The sequence below is a fragment of the Sarcophilus harrisii genome, chromosome 2, assembly GCF_902635505.1.
Source record: "Sarcophilus harrisii chromosome 2, mSarHar1.11, whole genome shotgun sequence".
NCBI lineage: Eukaryota > Metazoa > Chordata > Mammalia > Dasyuromorphia > Dasyuridae > Sarcophilus > Sarcophilus harrisii.
The window spans coordinates 207,386,480-207,403,050 of record NC_045427.1 but is presented as its reverse complement, the minus strand read 5'-3'; the positions used below and the strand labels follow the sequence as shown (position 1 = coordinate 207,403,050).

The 16,571-nt window shown below is 36.7% G+C and overlaps 1 protein-coding gene across 1 annotated transcript; it reads left to right on the top strand.

Annotated features, from left to right (window-relative positions):
* The first annotated feature begins 9,490 nt into the window (after nucleotides 1-9,490).
* HSBP1 (heat shock factor binding protein 1) lies at nucleotides 9,491-14,226 on the top strand. Its single transcript, XM_031951291.1, has 4 exons — nucleotides 9,491-9,729; nucleotides 10,553-10,619; nucleotides 11,529-11,649; nucleotides 12,919-14,226. The coding sequence occupies exons 1-3, from the start codon at nucleotides 9,685-9,687 to the stop codon at nucleotides 11,645-11,647; spliced, it is 231 nt and encodes a 76-aa protein (XP_031807151.1). The 5' UTR covers nucleotides 9,491-9,684; the 3' UTR covers nucleotides 11,648-11,649; nucleotides 12,919-14,226.
* The last annotated feature ends 2,345 nt before the right edge of the window (nucleotides 14,227-16,571 follow it).

Here is a 16,571-nt window from a genome sequence, read left to right as displayed (position 1 = left end):
AAATAGCAGGAACTTCTGTTTTCTCTTCAGACTTACAGTAACATATTCAGCTCTGGGTGTCAGGTTTTAAGAAGGAAGGTGATAAAACAGAAATTTTTAAGCTATGAAATTCTAGTCACAATCAGAAATTGTTCCGATAAAGTAAAAAAGGGAGAGATGCCAAAAGTGACCAACATAAATGAATAGAAAATCCATCTGTCAAATCATAAAGATATATAAATATGAACAAGGGAAGAAAATGAAAACAAAAATAAAAATAAAAAACAACACAATCATATAAAAAAATTGTCAGGAAAGCTAGTGATCCTAAAGACCCAAGTCTGGTAATGAATGCTAAGAACAGAAAAAAAATGCCTTTACTCTTTGCTATCAAGAGAAGAATCAAAGAAGGCATAAGTTGTAGTGGATGGGATTAAAAATGGACTGAAATAAGCAACTCTTATTTTATATCTATTTTCTTTTCTAAAGAGAATGATATTTGGACTAGAAAGGGTATTATGAATATAATAATGGGAATTGATCTGTGAAATCTCTTGATTGGTTTAATCAGTTCCTCCAATCAATTTTATGAGATTATAAATCATAGATTCTTGTTAGAATGAGAATTTCCCATGGAGTTAGATAAGTGCATTACTTGCAAGAGTAACCTCTGTGATAAAATTAAGTGTAATCCTGGAGGGTAGGGAGGGTGAGGAAGAATGAACCATTAAAGAAATGGAGAGTTCTCAAGAATTTCTGATTAAAAGTTATACTGGGATAGACATTTTAAAATGAAAATGTAAGAGCATAGAAAAAAAAAAACACACATTTGTTTAATTAGATATATGTGGAGATGAATTATTTATATGTTAATAAGGAAATAAGGAAAAAGTCTTTCTATGCCCCTAATATCTTCAAGGAACACAGAGAAAGATAAATATGAGAGAAGGTCTGTGAGACATTAAATTCTATTTTAATGGTCTCAGGAAAAATAGAAACTGAAAGACTGGGAACTAACAATACTGGAGAAGAAAGGGGGAAAGGTAGCTCAATTGCAGTCATGTAACAGAAGTGTGTAAGATAAAGACTATTTAAACATGGAAAAAAGTGAGAGAAATGAGTATCTCCCTCTTCTCCTCCCATATAGACTTAAAGAGTTGTCTCTATACCTTAAGCTTAAAAAGAAAATAGGAAGGCCAAAAACAAGGGAAAGGAAGAGGGGGTTTTAGGAGGGAGAACAGACGAGGTAGGTGGCACAATTGATAAAGTACTGGGCCTGGAATCAGGAAGACTTGTTGGAATCTTTACAAACTGTTAAGCCATTGGAGTTGATTTGATCTTAGAAAGAGATATTTTGGGCCAGAATTTGAAACAAGGTACTAAGTGGAACTGATAGAAACAATGGTTAAATCTAGTTTAGCATTGATTTAATCCTACAACAAATAATGTTTTCCCAGTGATATAATGATGGGTGTGTACTCAGTGCACAGCATCTAAGCAAGAAGCTCTCAGGACCATGGAGACTCTGGAAGAAAGCCTACAAGCCCTATCTTTGAGCCAAGAGAGATTCATCTCATCTTCTACCTTGGTACTGGCTGGAGGCTGAAGAAAGCAGAGGCAGAAGCCAAGGACAAAGCTGCAAGATCTCTTGGAACCAGGCAGAGAGATACACCTGAGCTAACCAGGTATATTGAAGGACACAATAAAAGTTCAGATCTTTTATCAGCTGGCTGAGATTTTGGAGTAATTATTTATTTCAACTGAGACTAAGGCTGCCTCCAGAAAACCTTCACAATGACTCATCTTCCTAAGTTCAAATATAGCCTCAGACACTTATACCTTTGTGATCCTGGACAGGTCATTTCATACTGTATGCCTCAGTTTTTGCATCTGTAAAATGAGCTGAAGAAATAAATAAGTAAGAAGTAGGTTCCTTACAAACCTCTTGTAAGGAATTCTAGTGAGTAAGGAGTCCTAGTAAGTCTTGTCTTGGCCATGTCCCTTGAGCAAGTTATTGCTGAGAACATGAGCAAGTGCTTGTGGTTATCTAAAGGAATGTCAGGAAGCATATAAGAAGGGAAGGCCACTCTCCCTGTACATTGATTAATAAGTTTCATTTGTTTGCCTTGACTTTGCCTTGGAAACTTGGCCAGTTCCCTGAGTAAATGCAATCATCCTAAAGAAATGTACAAATATTCTTCTTCGTGGGTCTCTGGGATGGAGTACCCAGAACCTTGAAAGCTGCTTCTTCTCAAGAGTAAGATATCAAGTAAGAATACTTAGGGTACTGCCTTCATTGTTCTCAACCTGTAAACAAACAAACAAACAAACAAAACCCTTAGTGGGAATGGGATTTTGAGAATCTTACCCAGGAGGGAACATACACTTCTTCTAGGACCTTTTCCTACTCCAAAATCTTGAATGGTTGTTACTAGGGATTCTCCCAGCCAAGACACTCAGATATTGGTGCTTCCTTAGAGTGGTGATGATATATTTTGCATGTTGTTTCTTTCTTTCTTATGTTGTCTTTATTGTTATGGTGATCACCGTGTTTGTTGATTGCGTATTACTTCTATGTTATGTTTCTTCTTGTTCTGAATAGTAATAAACTTGTAGCCACTCTCTAAATCTGTGCCTGTTAAATGCAAATTCCAAACCTAGATAAACCTTACATCTCTCCAGTGTCTTTGCCGAAAAACCCCAAAATGAGGTCATGAAAAGTTGAACATGACAGAAAACAATTATGTGAGAAAACTCCTCTTTAATCTTTAAGAGAGCTACCTATCACTCTTACCCATTTTGTATGCTTATTCTCCATAAGACTTCCAGAAGAAAGTTCAGTAAAGAAGTTAGGACAGGTGGATTGGTAATCTTTAAAAGAATCGCAATCTAAGTAGCCTAGGTATACACAGTAGCTTTAAAAAGTCTTTTTTTCTGGAACTACAATTCCTTGGGGTTTTTTGCCTTTTTTTTTTTTCTTTTTCTAAGTAGAAATCAAAGAGTAGTAAAACTGAAAATGGACATTTATAGCCTTAGACAAATTACCCATAAGTAAATCTTGAGTTCTCAGATTAAACACTGGACTGAAAGAGAAGTTTTTCCTTGGTAGCTTGAAATTTGGAGAAAAAAGAGGTTTTTTTCAATAACTGGAGTTTTAGACTTTGTCAATTTTCTGATAATGGTTTGAGTTTGGCTGAACAGCTCAGGACCAAGATGATTGGAAAATATTTCTGCATTAGTTCATGAGTTACTGTATGACTTTTGAATCTTAAGCATTTTTGTTGGAAAAAAAGAATAAAGATATTTTCTCTGGTAGGAAGAATAAAGGCTATCTAACATCTTATGTTCATATTGTATGAGTGACTGCTGAAGTTGGGCATTATATTTACCCCATCTTTTGGGAAAATCCTAAAGACATTCATGCCTAAACTCTTTATTAGAGATCCCCCTATGGTTTTGCCCCTGGGGATAGATTTGGAGGTATCATAAAAACACAAAATGTAATTGATCCCTCAGGAATCAGGCCTCTAGAGTCAAACTTACTCTATGGAAGCCCAGATTTCCTTGAAAAGCCCTGGGTAACATGGAGATAAGTGAGTTTATAAGAAAATATTTTTCCGCCTTCAATAAAAATAATCTGATGCTCTGAGAGCTTGAAGAAGCACCTATAGTATTCATGTTCTGGGTTATGAAGGTCTTCCATGAATCAAATTTGTCTCCTTATTGACATGATCCCTCCATTATCAGGGCTAGAGTTCACTGCATAGCCATTGTTATTATTGAGATTTGCCCATATTACAACAGATCTCCTACTAGAAGGGTTTCTGGCATATGTCTACATTCCCTCCTCCAATAGAATAAAGAAAGCTTTTTGCTTATAGCCACTGTTAACTTTTTTGTGGTTTTGTTTTCTTTTCTTTTTTACAGTTAATTGTGGTTTTGATAACCTCTGTGCACTCTCTATTTTTTCCTTGTTTGTTTATTTTAGTGTTAATAGAAATTGTAGAACTGCCATGGCAATTTGGTTATTTATTAGGGCTGACACTTGTAACTGTAGATGTTATATCCTATATCATAAAGGTAGGGATATACTTCTGAAATTCATCACTCAAGTGATATTTGAGAAAGGTACTTCTTCCAATACCTTTATCCTCAGTTGTTACAAGTTTGAACTGAAATTGAAGTTCTACTTTGGTAACTATCATGATGGCTCTTCCAGAAGCATTGACTAAACTTCATGAACATATTAAAGGGGGTTGCTTGTGAAAATTTAAAAAGGGAGAAGATGAATATTAAAAAAACATCATGGCTTCAGTACAAAGAGATTATGTCTAATTTCATTTACTCTTTCTTTCTTTTTTACAGGATAAGCAATGTTAAAGATGTGGCATATTCAGGAGCTAATATAGTTTTAAATTTTTTTTTGCTTTTTTTTAATTGATGCTTCTTTTAACATCAGTTACATCAGACAATATAATTCTCTGCTCTCAATGAGTTTTTCCTTATACCCTAGAAGTAAGAACAAGTAAACAAAACCAAATAATACATTGACACATATACAATATTCCCTATCCCCAGTCCTTCCCAACCAAAGAAAGAAGATATATTTACCACTGTGTCTTCTTTAGAGCCAAAATACTTTGTTTTCAATTTTGTAATCATGCATATAGTTCTGCTGGTTCTGCTTATTTTCTTCTGCATCAATTCATACAAGCTTTTCCATTTTTCTCTGAATTCTTTAGTCATCATTTTAGTCATGGACAAAAATAGCTCTCAATAAACATAATCCCAAAGGAGCAAGTAGTGTTTGACCCATGTAATTCAGCATCTGTAGCTCAATGAGTCAATGTTTTTTTCTTCTGTTACCTGGTGTTCAGGTTGTCTGACCTGCTCAGGCTGTTTTTAGATACTCTTGAGGTTTCTGTAGTATCTATAGTATTATATAAATGAAAGCTGTCACATTGCAGATATCCAGTAATAGAGAGACAAGATGCAACTATCTTAAACTGACCTAACTACATGGATTATTCTCTAATATATGAACTGTCAATGGACAAATGCACTTTGAGTGGCTTTACTGAAAATCCAGAAGTTGGTGGGAGGGGTCCGAAAAAAGCAGGACAAAAAAAGTTGATGTTGGACATGGCCAAGGAAATTCTCTTTCAGCATTTCTGATGGTACCTGCTGAGTGGCTAAGTGGCAAGTCTATAAGACAAGTTAGTTGGGAATGTGGCTTATGATAATATCCAGATTAAAATTGGTTACTTATTATTAGATTAATATTTCTGAATTATGTTTTTGAGCCCTGTAAATTTGTTTTTATGCTATCTCTTTATCTGAAATGTGACCAAAGACCTCAAATGAAAAAAATATGGTAAGAGTTTTTTGAAAACCTTCCTGTACTACATAAATGTAAGCCACACCATCTATTAAGTCCTTTGTTTTGGGTGCACTAACCCTCAAAAAAAATAAAGTTTAAAAAAAGTATGCTTCTATTTGTATTCACACACATCAGTTCTTTTTTCTGAAGCTGGATAGCATTTTTCATCATAAATCCTTCAGAGTTATCTTGGACCACTGCATTGTTGAGAATAGCTAAGTGTTTCACAACTGATCATCTTACAATATTGCTGCTATTTTTCACACAGTACATTTCATTTTGTATTGGCTCATGTAAGTTTTTCTAGGTTTTTCTGAGAACATGTTGCTCATCTCTTATAGTACAACAGCATTCCATCATCCTCACATATCCCAATTTGTTCTCCCAACTGATGGACATCCTGTCAATTTCCATTTCTTTGCCTTCAGAAAAGAGCTGTTATAAATACTGTTGTATGTGTATCCTTTCCCTATTTTTTTTTTTAATATTTTTGGGATATAGACTAGGTATTGCTAGGTCAATGGTATGCATGGTTTTATAGCCCCTTTGGGCATATTTTCAAATGACTGAATCCAATGATTTAATCAGTTAACCAACAGTGAATTAATACTTGTTTCCCATATTTCCTCAACCATTTGTACCATTTGTAAGTTTCCTTTTCTGGACTATCAGCCAATCTAATAGGTATGAGGTAGTCTCAGAATTCTTTTAATTTTCATTTCTCCAAACAATAGTGAGTTAGAGCATTTATTAATATATTTATTTTGATCAATAACTTTGATTACTTCATTTTAAAACTGTTCATATCTTTTATCATTCATCATTGGGGAATGTATTTTACTTTTATAAAATTGATTCAGTTCTCTATGTTTGAGAAATAAGGCCTCTATCAGAGAAACTTGCTTCAAAAATTTTTTTCATACTTAACTTTTGCTAACTGTATTTTCCTTCATCCTTTCCCCCCTGTTTATTCTATTCTCTTTCCTTTTACCATCTTCAAAAGTACTTTGCATCACCCCCTCCCCCAATGTACCTTCTAAAACACACACACACCCACAATCTTTCTCTTATTCCTCTTCCCCCTCCAGCTTTCCTGGAGAATGAAATATATTTTTATATCCAACTGAGTGTGTGTATGTTATTCCCTGTTTGAGGCAATTCTGATGAGGTTAAGGTTCATTCATTTCTCATTACTTCCCCATATTCTCCCTCCATTGTGAAAGTCTTTTCTAGCTTCTTTTATGTGAAATAATTTACTGTATTCTACTGTCCCTTTCTCTTTCTTTCAGAACAGTCATCTCTCACCCCTCAATTTTATTTTTTTAGACATTATCCCTTCATATTCAACTTACACCTCTGCCCTCTGTCTATATACACTATTTCTTAATTGCCCTAATAATGAAAAAGTTCTGATGAGTTACAAGTATCATCTTCCTATGTAGGAATATAAATATATAAACATTATTAAGTCCCTTGTGATTTCACTTTCCTAATTACCTTTTTATGTTTCTCTTGAATCTTGTATTTGAATGTCAAATTTTCTAGTCAGTTCTGGTCTTTTTATCAATAATGCTTGAAAGTTCTCTATTTTATTGAATATCCATTTTTCTCCCTGAATGATTATACTGTTTTGCTAAACAGGTAATTCTGGTTATAATCCTAGCTCCTTTGCCCTCTAGAATATCATATTCCAAGTCCTCTGATCCTTTAACAGAGAAGCTGCTAAATTTTGTGTAATCCTGATTGTAACTTCATGATACTTGAATTGTTTCCTTCTGGATACTCACAATATTTTCTCCTTATCCTGGGAGCTCTGGAATTTATAATATTCCTGGGAATTTTTATTTTGGGATCTCTTTTAGGAGGTGACCAATGGATTCTTTGAATTTCTATTTTATACTCTGCTTCTAGAATAGCAGGGCAATTTTTCTTGATAATATTTCTTTCTAAGATAATATAGAGATTTTTTTTTTTTTGATCATGGCTTTCAAGTAGTCCTATAATTTTAGAATTAACTCTCCTGGATCTATTTTCTAGGTCAGTTGTTTTCTTCAAGGACATATTTCACATTCTTTTATTTTTTCATTCTTTTGGCGTTATTTTGTTCCTTAGTTTCTCATAAGAATCATTAGCTTACATTTGCTCAGTTCTAATTTTTAAGAAATTATTTTTCTTCAGTAATTTTTGTACCTTCTTTTCCATTTTACCAATTTTATTTTTTAAGGAACTGTTTTCTTCAGTGAATTTTTGTACCTTTCTTTTCATATGGCTAATTTTGCTTTTTAAAGCATTCTTCTCCTCACTGGGATTTTGTATCTCCTTTACCTTTTGGTCTAGTCTGGTTTTAAGGCGTTATTTTCTTCAGTATTTTTTTGTGTGTACTTCTTTGTAAAGCTATTGACTCCTTTTTCATGATTTTCTTGCATCATTCTCATTTCTCTTCTCCTTTTTTCCTCTACCTCTCTTATTGATTTTCAAAATCATTTTTGAGCTCTTCCACCGCTTGAGACAATTCATATTTTCTTTGGAGGCTTTGGATGTAGGCTCTTTGACTTTGTTATTTTCTTCTGAGTGTGTGATTTTGACCTTCTTTGTCACCATAGTAACTTTCTTTGGTTAGGTTTTTTTTTTTTTTTTGCTGTTGTTTGCTCATTTTTTCAGTCTATGATTCCAGCTAATGATTCTTATGAGAAACCAAGAAACAAAATAATGCCAAAAGAATGAAAAAAATAAAAGACAATGTGAAATATGTCCTTGAAGAAAACAACTGACCTAGAAAATAGATCCAGGAGAGTTCATTTTAAAATTATAGGACTACTTGAAAGCCATGAGCAAAAAATAAAAAAAATCTATATATTATCTTAGAAAGAAATATTATCAAGAAAAATTGCCCTGGTATTTATTCTAGAAGTGGAGGATAAAATTGTCTTGTCTTTTAACTCTTTGTCAAAGGAGTGCTTTGCTTCCAGAGTGAGGGTGCACTCTCCCAAGCTTCAGCAGTTTGTACAGCTGTTTTCAGACCTGCAAGTTTTGAGTTCTTCCAAAGTGATATGATCTAAGGATGGCGTGTTTATTATTCTTCTGGTCTATAAGTGAGCACATGCATTCTTTTCTGCCTTGTAACTGTGGGGAGGGTCCCTTCTCCACTTGCTTCTCCTGGGGCTGCCGCCCAGGACTACAACCAGTAGCTGAGTAGGGACAAAACAACAGAGTTCTTCCCGAGCGTGAGCAGAGTCCCCTGCAATCTCCTCCTGGCCAGTTGTGTGGCCCTATTCCAGTTTGTGGGCTGAGAATTTGAGAAGCAGCTGCTAATTAGTGGTTCCCAGTCCTGCTCCTGGTTTTCTAGGCCTGGGGTGGTACGGGACTGGTTTGTACTGGACTAGGCCTCCGTCCCCCTGATGTACCAGATTTTTCCTACTGACTTTCCCAGTCAGTAGCTGGAAACTTTTTTCGTTCCATTTTTTATGGGTTCTGCTGCTCTAAAATTTGTTGAGTCATTGTTTAAAGATGCTTAAAGGGATCTGGGGGGAAGGACTCGGGTAAATCCCTATCCTTATACCATCATCTTGGCTTTGCCCGGGGCCTCCATTTTGGAGAGGGGCCCAAATCTTGTCAGTCCTCTTTCTGTTCATGACCCAGCCCCTCCTCTCTTTTCTGCTTCCTTTTGGGAGTTTTTTACTCCCGTTACAATGCATGATGTTGGAAGTTGAGAATGGTCTTTTTGTTTTTATATGTATTCACTCAAGGTGCCTGGGACATAGTAAGTGCTTAATAATTGCTTGTATCCTTGTTTCGTTTTAAGTGCCGACTGAATGCTGACTGATTGATTGATTGATTGAGGAAGGATAGCCTGGGAAGGTTAAGAAGCTCAAGAGAAATAAGAAAGGTGTTCCCTTTAAACAACAGCATAGGCTTGCCCAGCTAGAACGGAAGGAGGAAGTGGAAGATTTCCTGGGGAAGGGAAGGGGGGTCAAAGGGGAGAAACGGGAGGGGGAGAGGTCAGGGGTCAGGACTCTGTGATTGGAGAAACGGTGGGGATAGGTTGGGTCACAGAGACAGGGAAGAAGGAAGGAAGGAAGGAAGCTTGGCCGGGCGGAGGCGGGGCCAGCACTCGTGGACCGCCCCCTTCGAACCTTTCCTCACCCGCTTCTGGCGCAGTACTTCCCGCCACCGACAAAAACTCCATTTCCCACAGGTCTCCAGGACACCGGGGCAGGCGCAGAGCTACTCTCACGCGCTTCGGTCGGCGTGTCGGGTCTAAGGCGCAGGCGCGCTCCGGCCTTGGAGACGAATTGGGAAGCTGAGTGCGCTCAGAAGCCGGCGTCATGGCGGAGACAGATCCCAAAACTGTACAGGACCTGACCGCTGTGGTGGGACCCAGGGCCGGGGTTGGGGCGGCGGGTGGCGGGAAAGGTCGCTTCGGACGTCCGAGGGGAGCTAACGCGCTGCCGGAGGCCTCGCAGCCCGGCGGCCTCCGCCCGGTCCCCGCCCAGCCCTGGATGCGCGACTCCCCCTCAGGCTCCCCCACCCCGCGCCCGTAGCCGAGGCGGCCGTTGCTTGGCTGGGGTTGTGTTCGGTCGGGCTTCCGCCTCTCTTCCCTATCTGCGCCTCGTTTTCTCCAACCCCTGGGCCGCCCCTAATGCGGAGACTCGCACGGGCCCGCTGTCATTGTGGGGGGTCCTGCGGCGCGGAGGGGGGGGCGGGGCAGAGGGGGGCGGGGCGGGAACAGATCCCGGCGTTACCTTGGGGGGCTCCCCCGAGTGTACCCGTGGAGCCCAGAGAACCCAGGCCCTCCTCCCCCGTCTGGCCTCCGCCCTTTCTCCCCATCCCCCTCATCCCTTACCCTTCATTCTAGCTAACCTTCCCCCAGCATCCCTTTTATCCAACAGCCCAGAGATGCTTCCCAGCTGACCCTCCCCCCATTATCCCTCCCTTACCCAACAGCCCAGAAATAAATCCCAGCAAACCCTCCCCCAGCATCCCCTTCATCCAACAGCCCAGAGATGCTTCCCAACTATCATTCCCCTCCCCCATCATCTCCCTTACCCAATGTCGCAGAGATGCTACACAATTAATCCTGCCCCTTACCCAACAGCTCAGAGCCTTCCCAGCTAATCCTCTCCACTTGATCCCCTTTATTCCCAGCAAACTTCTGCCCTACCACTAATTTGGATTTCTTTATTTTATTTGTAGGTTCAGACACTTCTGCAGCAGATGCAGGACAAGTTTCAGACCATGTCAGACCAGATAATTGGACGAAATATCCTTTCTCCTTAGAGTTGTCTCCTTTCCCATTTTTAGGCTTTCTCTCCCCCATAATATTGGATGATGGTAAAGTAGGTTTCGAGATTGCTCATTCACCTGCTCAGCTCAATTAGGATTAATTTTCTGACCTGAACTCTGCTGAGCTGGCAACTAGACTTGATAGAAGACATTAGTATGTATGTAAAGGGACTAGGAGATACGATACATAAATGATGGAAAGATTCTGAGGCCTTAATTTTTTTAGAAAGGTCAAGCTGTGTATACCCCTTCTCAATTTATCCCCAGACCTGAACCCAGGAACATCTAATGTGTGTGTCTCCTGTCAAGATCAGCTTTTACTAACTGTAGCTAAAGTTACATACAAATATTTCTATGGCTTGTGAAGATAAGTCTTCATTAGCTACTATAGCTGTAGGTATATATGTATATGATGACATACATATATAGTCACATGTGTGTGTGTTTGTATCTAAAATTATTAAGCCATTGAAGAATAATGGATATAGGACTGATTTTGGATGCAGGAATACCTGCAAGCAGGTTGTGTGACTATGGGCTCAGGGAACTCTCAAAAAACTCTTGATTATCATCACTGGAGATAGTTTTCACACCAATGAAATCACAGGCTCTGAACAAAAAATATGGGAAAGGAAACATAAAGGAAGGCACAATTTGAGATGGGTAAACTGATATGTCTCATGAATATCATTTGAAGGCCAAGTCTCTCCTATTCTTTGGGTTTTGCTCTTTTGGGAAGGTCAGGCTAAGTTATTGTCTATTCCTGTTAGCCTAAATTTAATTCTAATTTTACTTGCAAGAGGCCACATACTTTAATGTGTGAGTAGAACAGAAGATATAAAAGTGATAGAGCAACTTTGCTGAGTGTTGTCTTTAACATTTGAACTTGATGATATGAGCAGTCGAATTGATGATCTGGAGAAAAACATTGCTGACCTTATGACCCAAGCAGGGGTGGAAGAAATAGAAGGGGAAAACAAAGTACCTGCTACACGGAATAGTTAAAGGTAAGAGATTGATTTTTGTGCATGTTTGATAAAATTTTGAAATTTTTAATATTATTTTTCCTCTTATTTGATTTTGACAGATTTTTGGTATTCTTTCACTTAAGAAATTCAGATTTCAGAAATTCTAACAATATATACATCTTACCTTGAAAGAACAATGGTTACTGTTAACTATGCCGTTTTTTGCCTCAAGTCATGGGGTAATTAATTGTAAACCTTATCCCCTATGCTTCTTTTCTCCATTTATCCTTGTTCAGGCTCTAATCTTTGCAGCTCAGAAAATAATTTATAGTTTTAACTCTTTTCCCATAGTTTTTGGCATTTTAATCTTTCTGGTAAGTGAAATTTACAGATAGTGATAGTATCACTTAAATATCAAAAACAAAAAAAAAAGTATACCATTATACAATCTACTTTTGGCAAATTCTCTGATTATAAAATGCAGAGTATCAAATAATCAATTAAACAATCATGGAAGGCAATTGGAACTACAATTTATTTTTATTTAGACCATTGCTTTGCTGTGTAATAATGTCTAATTTGTCTTTGTTGCTTTATCTTTAGCATGGAATTATTCTTTAATTAATGAAGCATTTTGGGAAATGATCTAGTCATAAGTTTCTCTGGACCTGATTCTTCATTGCTTTAAACAAAAGAATTCCTATTAAATTAACTGAGTTTTTTTCTTCAAGAAATTGTGGAAAGGAAATAAACTTAAATGACAGCAATTAATAAAAAGAACTGGATTCAGAACCAGAGAACCTTGGGTTAAATCCTGGTTCTGCTACTTATTATTTTGACTTGGGGTACTCACATTTAAATGATAATTATAAAAGCAGCTAATAAATATATAAAGCCTATGTTGTGCCAGAAATTGTGCTAAATCTTTTTACAAATATTTTGTTCAATCTTTACAACAACCCAGGGATGCTATTTGTTACATTGTCATATATACACATTGTAAAATGAAGCATTTGAACTAGATGGCCTTTAAGGCTCCTTCCACTTGTATGGAAATCAGATGGGAGAGAGAAAGAGGAAAAAAAAAATCAGGTTGCTTTTTAATTTATAGTCGCAGCAATTATTTTTATTCTTTTGTAGAATTCTTTATTTGCAGTGAGGAAATAAGTGTGCTTTTAGCAAGTCTGTATATAGATCCTTTTGAAAACAATGCAGTTGATAATATGTGTTCTGATTCTACATTAACACTTAGAGGTTCTTTAAGTAAAAATGTGTTAACAGTATTTCTTTTCTTTTCCCCCCCTATAGGTTTTGTTAATCATTTAGAGTGAATTCTGGAAAATGTTTTTTACAAGCCAAGAGGTGAATGAACAGCTTTTCTCAACTAACTACTGTGTGCAAACATTTTTTAATTACAAAGCTTGTATTCCTAGAATATGCAGTTTAGTTAGGTTTCAAGGTGATTTAGTTTTTGATTTCCTGTATGTGGTAGCTCATAATATATGATAAAAAATGTGTAAAATTAGTAAACTGAAATTCTGACTACTCTTGGCTAAAATTTTAAAAATTTTTAGTGCATTTTTTGTCATTTGTTCCTTTTGTAGTAGTTTCAGTTTAATAACAAATTGCTGTGAGTTTTTTTTAAGAAATGTATTAATTTTTTCAACTCTTAGTAGACTCTCTTTGTGAAGTAAACACCTAGAGTCTATGGTTTGTAATTCTCAGCACAAAATTACTGTTGTACTAATAAGAAATAAATGGTATGTTGACCATATTTTTAAAACAGACAAAAAAATTCGAGCTTTTTGTATTTAGATGTCTGTCGTTGCTATGTTTCCGTGATTGACAACTATACCTAAGAATCTACTGTAAAAAGCAGCTGAAATTGATTGACAGTAACTACTGCCACTTTTTAATATACTGGAGGATTTGGATAGTAACAATATCTCAATTCCTCACAAATACTAGGGACAGAAAATAACCTGTAAAGATGAATTCCATTCATTGGTTAGAATTTTGTGTGTCATAACACTTCAGTAATTAGTCATAAAATCAGAAGTGTTCACTGTAAGAATCTGAAAAGGTTTTAAAGTCCACTTCATATTCACCTGTGCTACTGATTTTAAAAAGCATTTGTTGTTTAGAAGAAAAAGCAAGTGGCCATTATTAAGCCTTGTTCACTTATTACTTACTGACTAATGAATGCCCTTATTATAAGCTTGGATTTTTTAAAGAAAAACTGTGGGTTTTGTTGTTTACCTTTTTCTTACCTAAATGCTTGCAGAATAACACTTTTGTAATAGGTTATAGGTGGAATGGAAAAACCACACATTTTCATCACGACATATTCTCTCTGTTTTAATAAAGAGGCAAGGGGGACATGGCTTGGATACCCTGATGATTAATTCATCAGATTGCTCCCGGTATTTAAAAAAAAAAAATTAAGGTCAAGATAAAGCTGAAGGATGGTATATAGAGGTAGAGGATCATTTTTCCTGAAGAGGAATGGTTAAGTGAATATTTTGTGATTGTAGAAGAAATCTCCGTACAACCTGATAGTTTATTGTATTGTTATAAATATGGAATAAAGCTATGAAATAAGTTTGTTCTAGTTTTGATATATCTGGTGTAAAAATCATCTTATTAAGCCTCTGTTAGTAAATCATATATTTGTAAGTGCCTACTACATACACAGCCTTGTGCTCGTTATTTGGAATTTGAATTTCAGTCAGGATCTAAATATTGGGGAATGGCAGAAGTTTTTTGAATGCTGTGATGGTACATTTATCTTAATAAAATGAGCAAAATGACTTACAGGATAATCTGAAAATAGGAAATATGGAGAACATTCAGAACATTTCAATATGTAGAGAAGAGATGAAGGCTTGAACTAAAGGTAGTTGTGACAGGAGAGGCTGGGAATGGTAAAAATATCATTAGAAACAAAATTTGGCATCATTGAATGTATGGGGGGAAAATTAATTACTATGTGATATGCTAAGCATTGGGGATACAAATAGAAAAGTTGGACATTCTCTCAACTTCAAGTAACAGAGTAGGAGCTGGAAGGGGAGTAGAGGAGAACAGTGTTATTGGTACATTTACTTGATAATCATGTTGCCCAGAGCACAGAATCCAGTGGCCTTGCTCCTCCCATACATGATCTCTTGGGTGGCGGAACAATATAAGGGAGAGAATGCCTTGAGAGTAAAAGGTGAAGAGGGACTGGGAATTGGGGAAATAGTTAAGGTGGAGCTAAGGAATGGGAAGGGGAATAGAATCATAGAACTTAAGGGACCACCTAATCCAATTTCCCACATTCTAAAGTTTAGGAAACGGGCATATTAAGTGATTAAGCTATTAAGTGATCCGCCCAAGAGCACAGGAAGCCAAAAGTTATGGAGGGTCCTTATCAGGATATAGCTGAGAATTCTTCATTGAAGTTGCTGGAGCTTGTTTTCTATTCAAAAGTCATGAATAGGAGCAATCTGTTATTCTACCCCCTGGAAGTAGAAAACTGGCTGCAATGGTGGCTCAAGTAGGCCTGAATTACAGCTGCTCTCCTGGGGCTGTGGTCTCAGCACTTAAGAACACTGCTGGCCCAGACCCCTTGCTTTTTTTTTCATTTGTTCTTTTTCTAGCTTTTTTTAGTTGCAAGCCCAATACATTGATCTCTTTCTCTATTTTATGCTAAGCCTCTAGAGAGATAAAATTTCCCCTTATTACTGTTTTGGCTGCATCCCACACATTTTGGTATGTTGTCTAATTACTGTCATTCTCTTGGATAAAATTATTAATTGTATCTATGATTTGCTGTTTCAACCATTCATTCTTTAGGATGAGGTTATTTAGTTCCAATTATTTTTTGGTCTATTTTCCCCTGGCTTTTTATTGAATGTAGTTTTTATTGCATCATGATCTGAAAAGAATGCATTTACTATTTCTGCCTTTCTAAAGGAATTTGAATTTGAGGTCTTTATGTCCTAATATGTGGTCAGTTTTTGTATAGGTTCCACAAACTGCCAAGAAGAAAGTATACTCCTGTCTTCAGTTTTCTCCAAAGATCTATCATACCTAACTTTTCTATTATTCTACTTACCTCTTTAACTTCTTATTTGTTTTGTGATTTGATTTATCTAATTCTGAGAGTGCAAGGTTGAGATCTGCCACTATTATAGTTTTGCTGTCTATTTCTTCTTGCAGCTCTCTTAACTTCTTTTTTAGGAAGTTAGATGCTATAACCCTTGGTGCACATATGTTTAATATTAATATTGCTTCATTGCCTATGCTATCCTTTAGCAAGATATAGTGCCCTTATCTCTTTTAATTGCTTCAATTTTTGCTTTTGCTTGATTTGAAATCAGAATGACTACCCCTACTTTTTTTTTTAATGCAGACAAAATTAGAAGCGAAGCAACAAACTGGAAAAACATTTTTACATTCAAAGGTTCTGATAAGGGTCTCATTTCCAAATTATATAGAAAATTGACTCATGTTTACAAGAAATCAGTCCATTCTGCAATTGATAAATGGTCAAAGGATATGAACAGACAGTTTTCAGATGAATAAATTGAAACTATTTCTAGTCTTATGAAAAAGGTGCTCCAAATCACTATTGATAGAGAAATACAAATTAAGACAACTTTAAGATATCACTACACACCTCCCAAATTGGCTAAGTTGACAGGAAAAGGGGGGATGTGGGAAAACTGGGACACCGATACATTGTTGGTGGAATTGTGAATGAATTCAACCATTCTGGAGAGCATTTTGGAACTATACTTAAAAAGTTATCAAACTGTGCATACCCTTTGATCCAGCAGTGAGTGTTTCTACTGGGCTTATATCCCAAAGAGATGTTAAAAGAGGGAAAGGGTCCCACATGTGCAAAAATGTTTATGGCAGGCCTTTTTGTAATGGCCAGAAACTGGAAACTGAATGGATGGCCATCAATTGGAGAA

Bases quoted from the DNA above. Each gene is read 5' to 3' on its own strand.
- HSBP1 (XM_031951291.1), top strand. From the start codon at position 9,685: ATGGCGGAGACAGATCCCAAAACTGTACAGGACCTGACCGCTGTG. The intron at 9,730-10,552 runs GTGGGACCCAGG...TTTTATTTGTAG, and splicing joins TACAGGACCTGACCGCTGTG to GTTCAGACACTTCTGCAGCA. The intron at 10,620-11,528 runs ATATCCTTTCTC...TAACATTTGAAC, and splicing joins AGACCAGATAATTGGACGAA to TTGATGATATGAGCAGTCGA.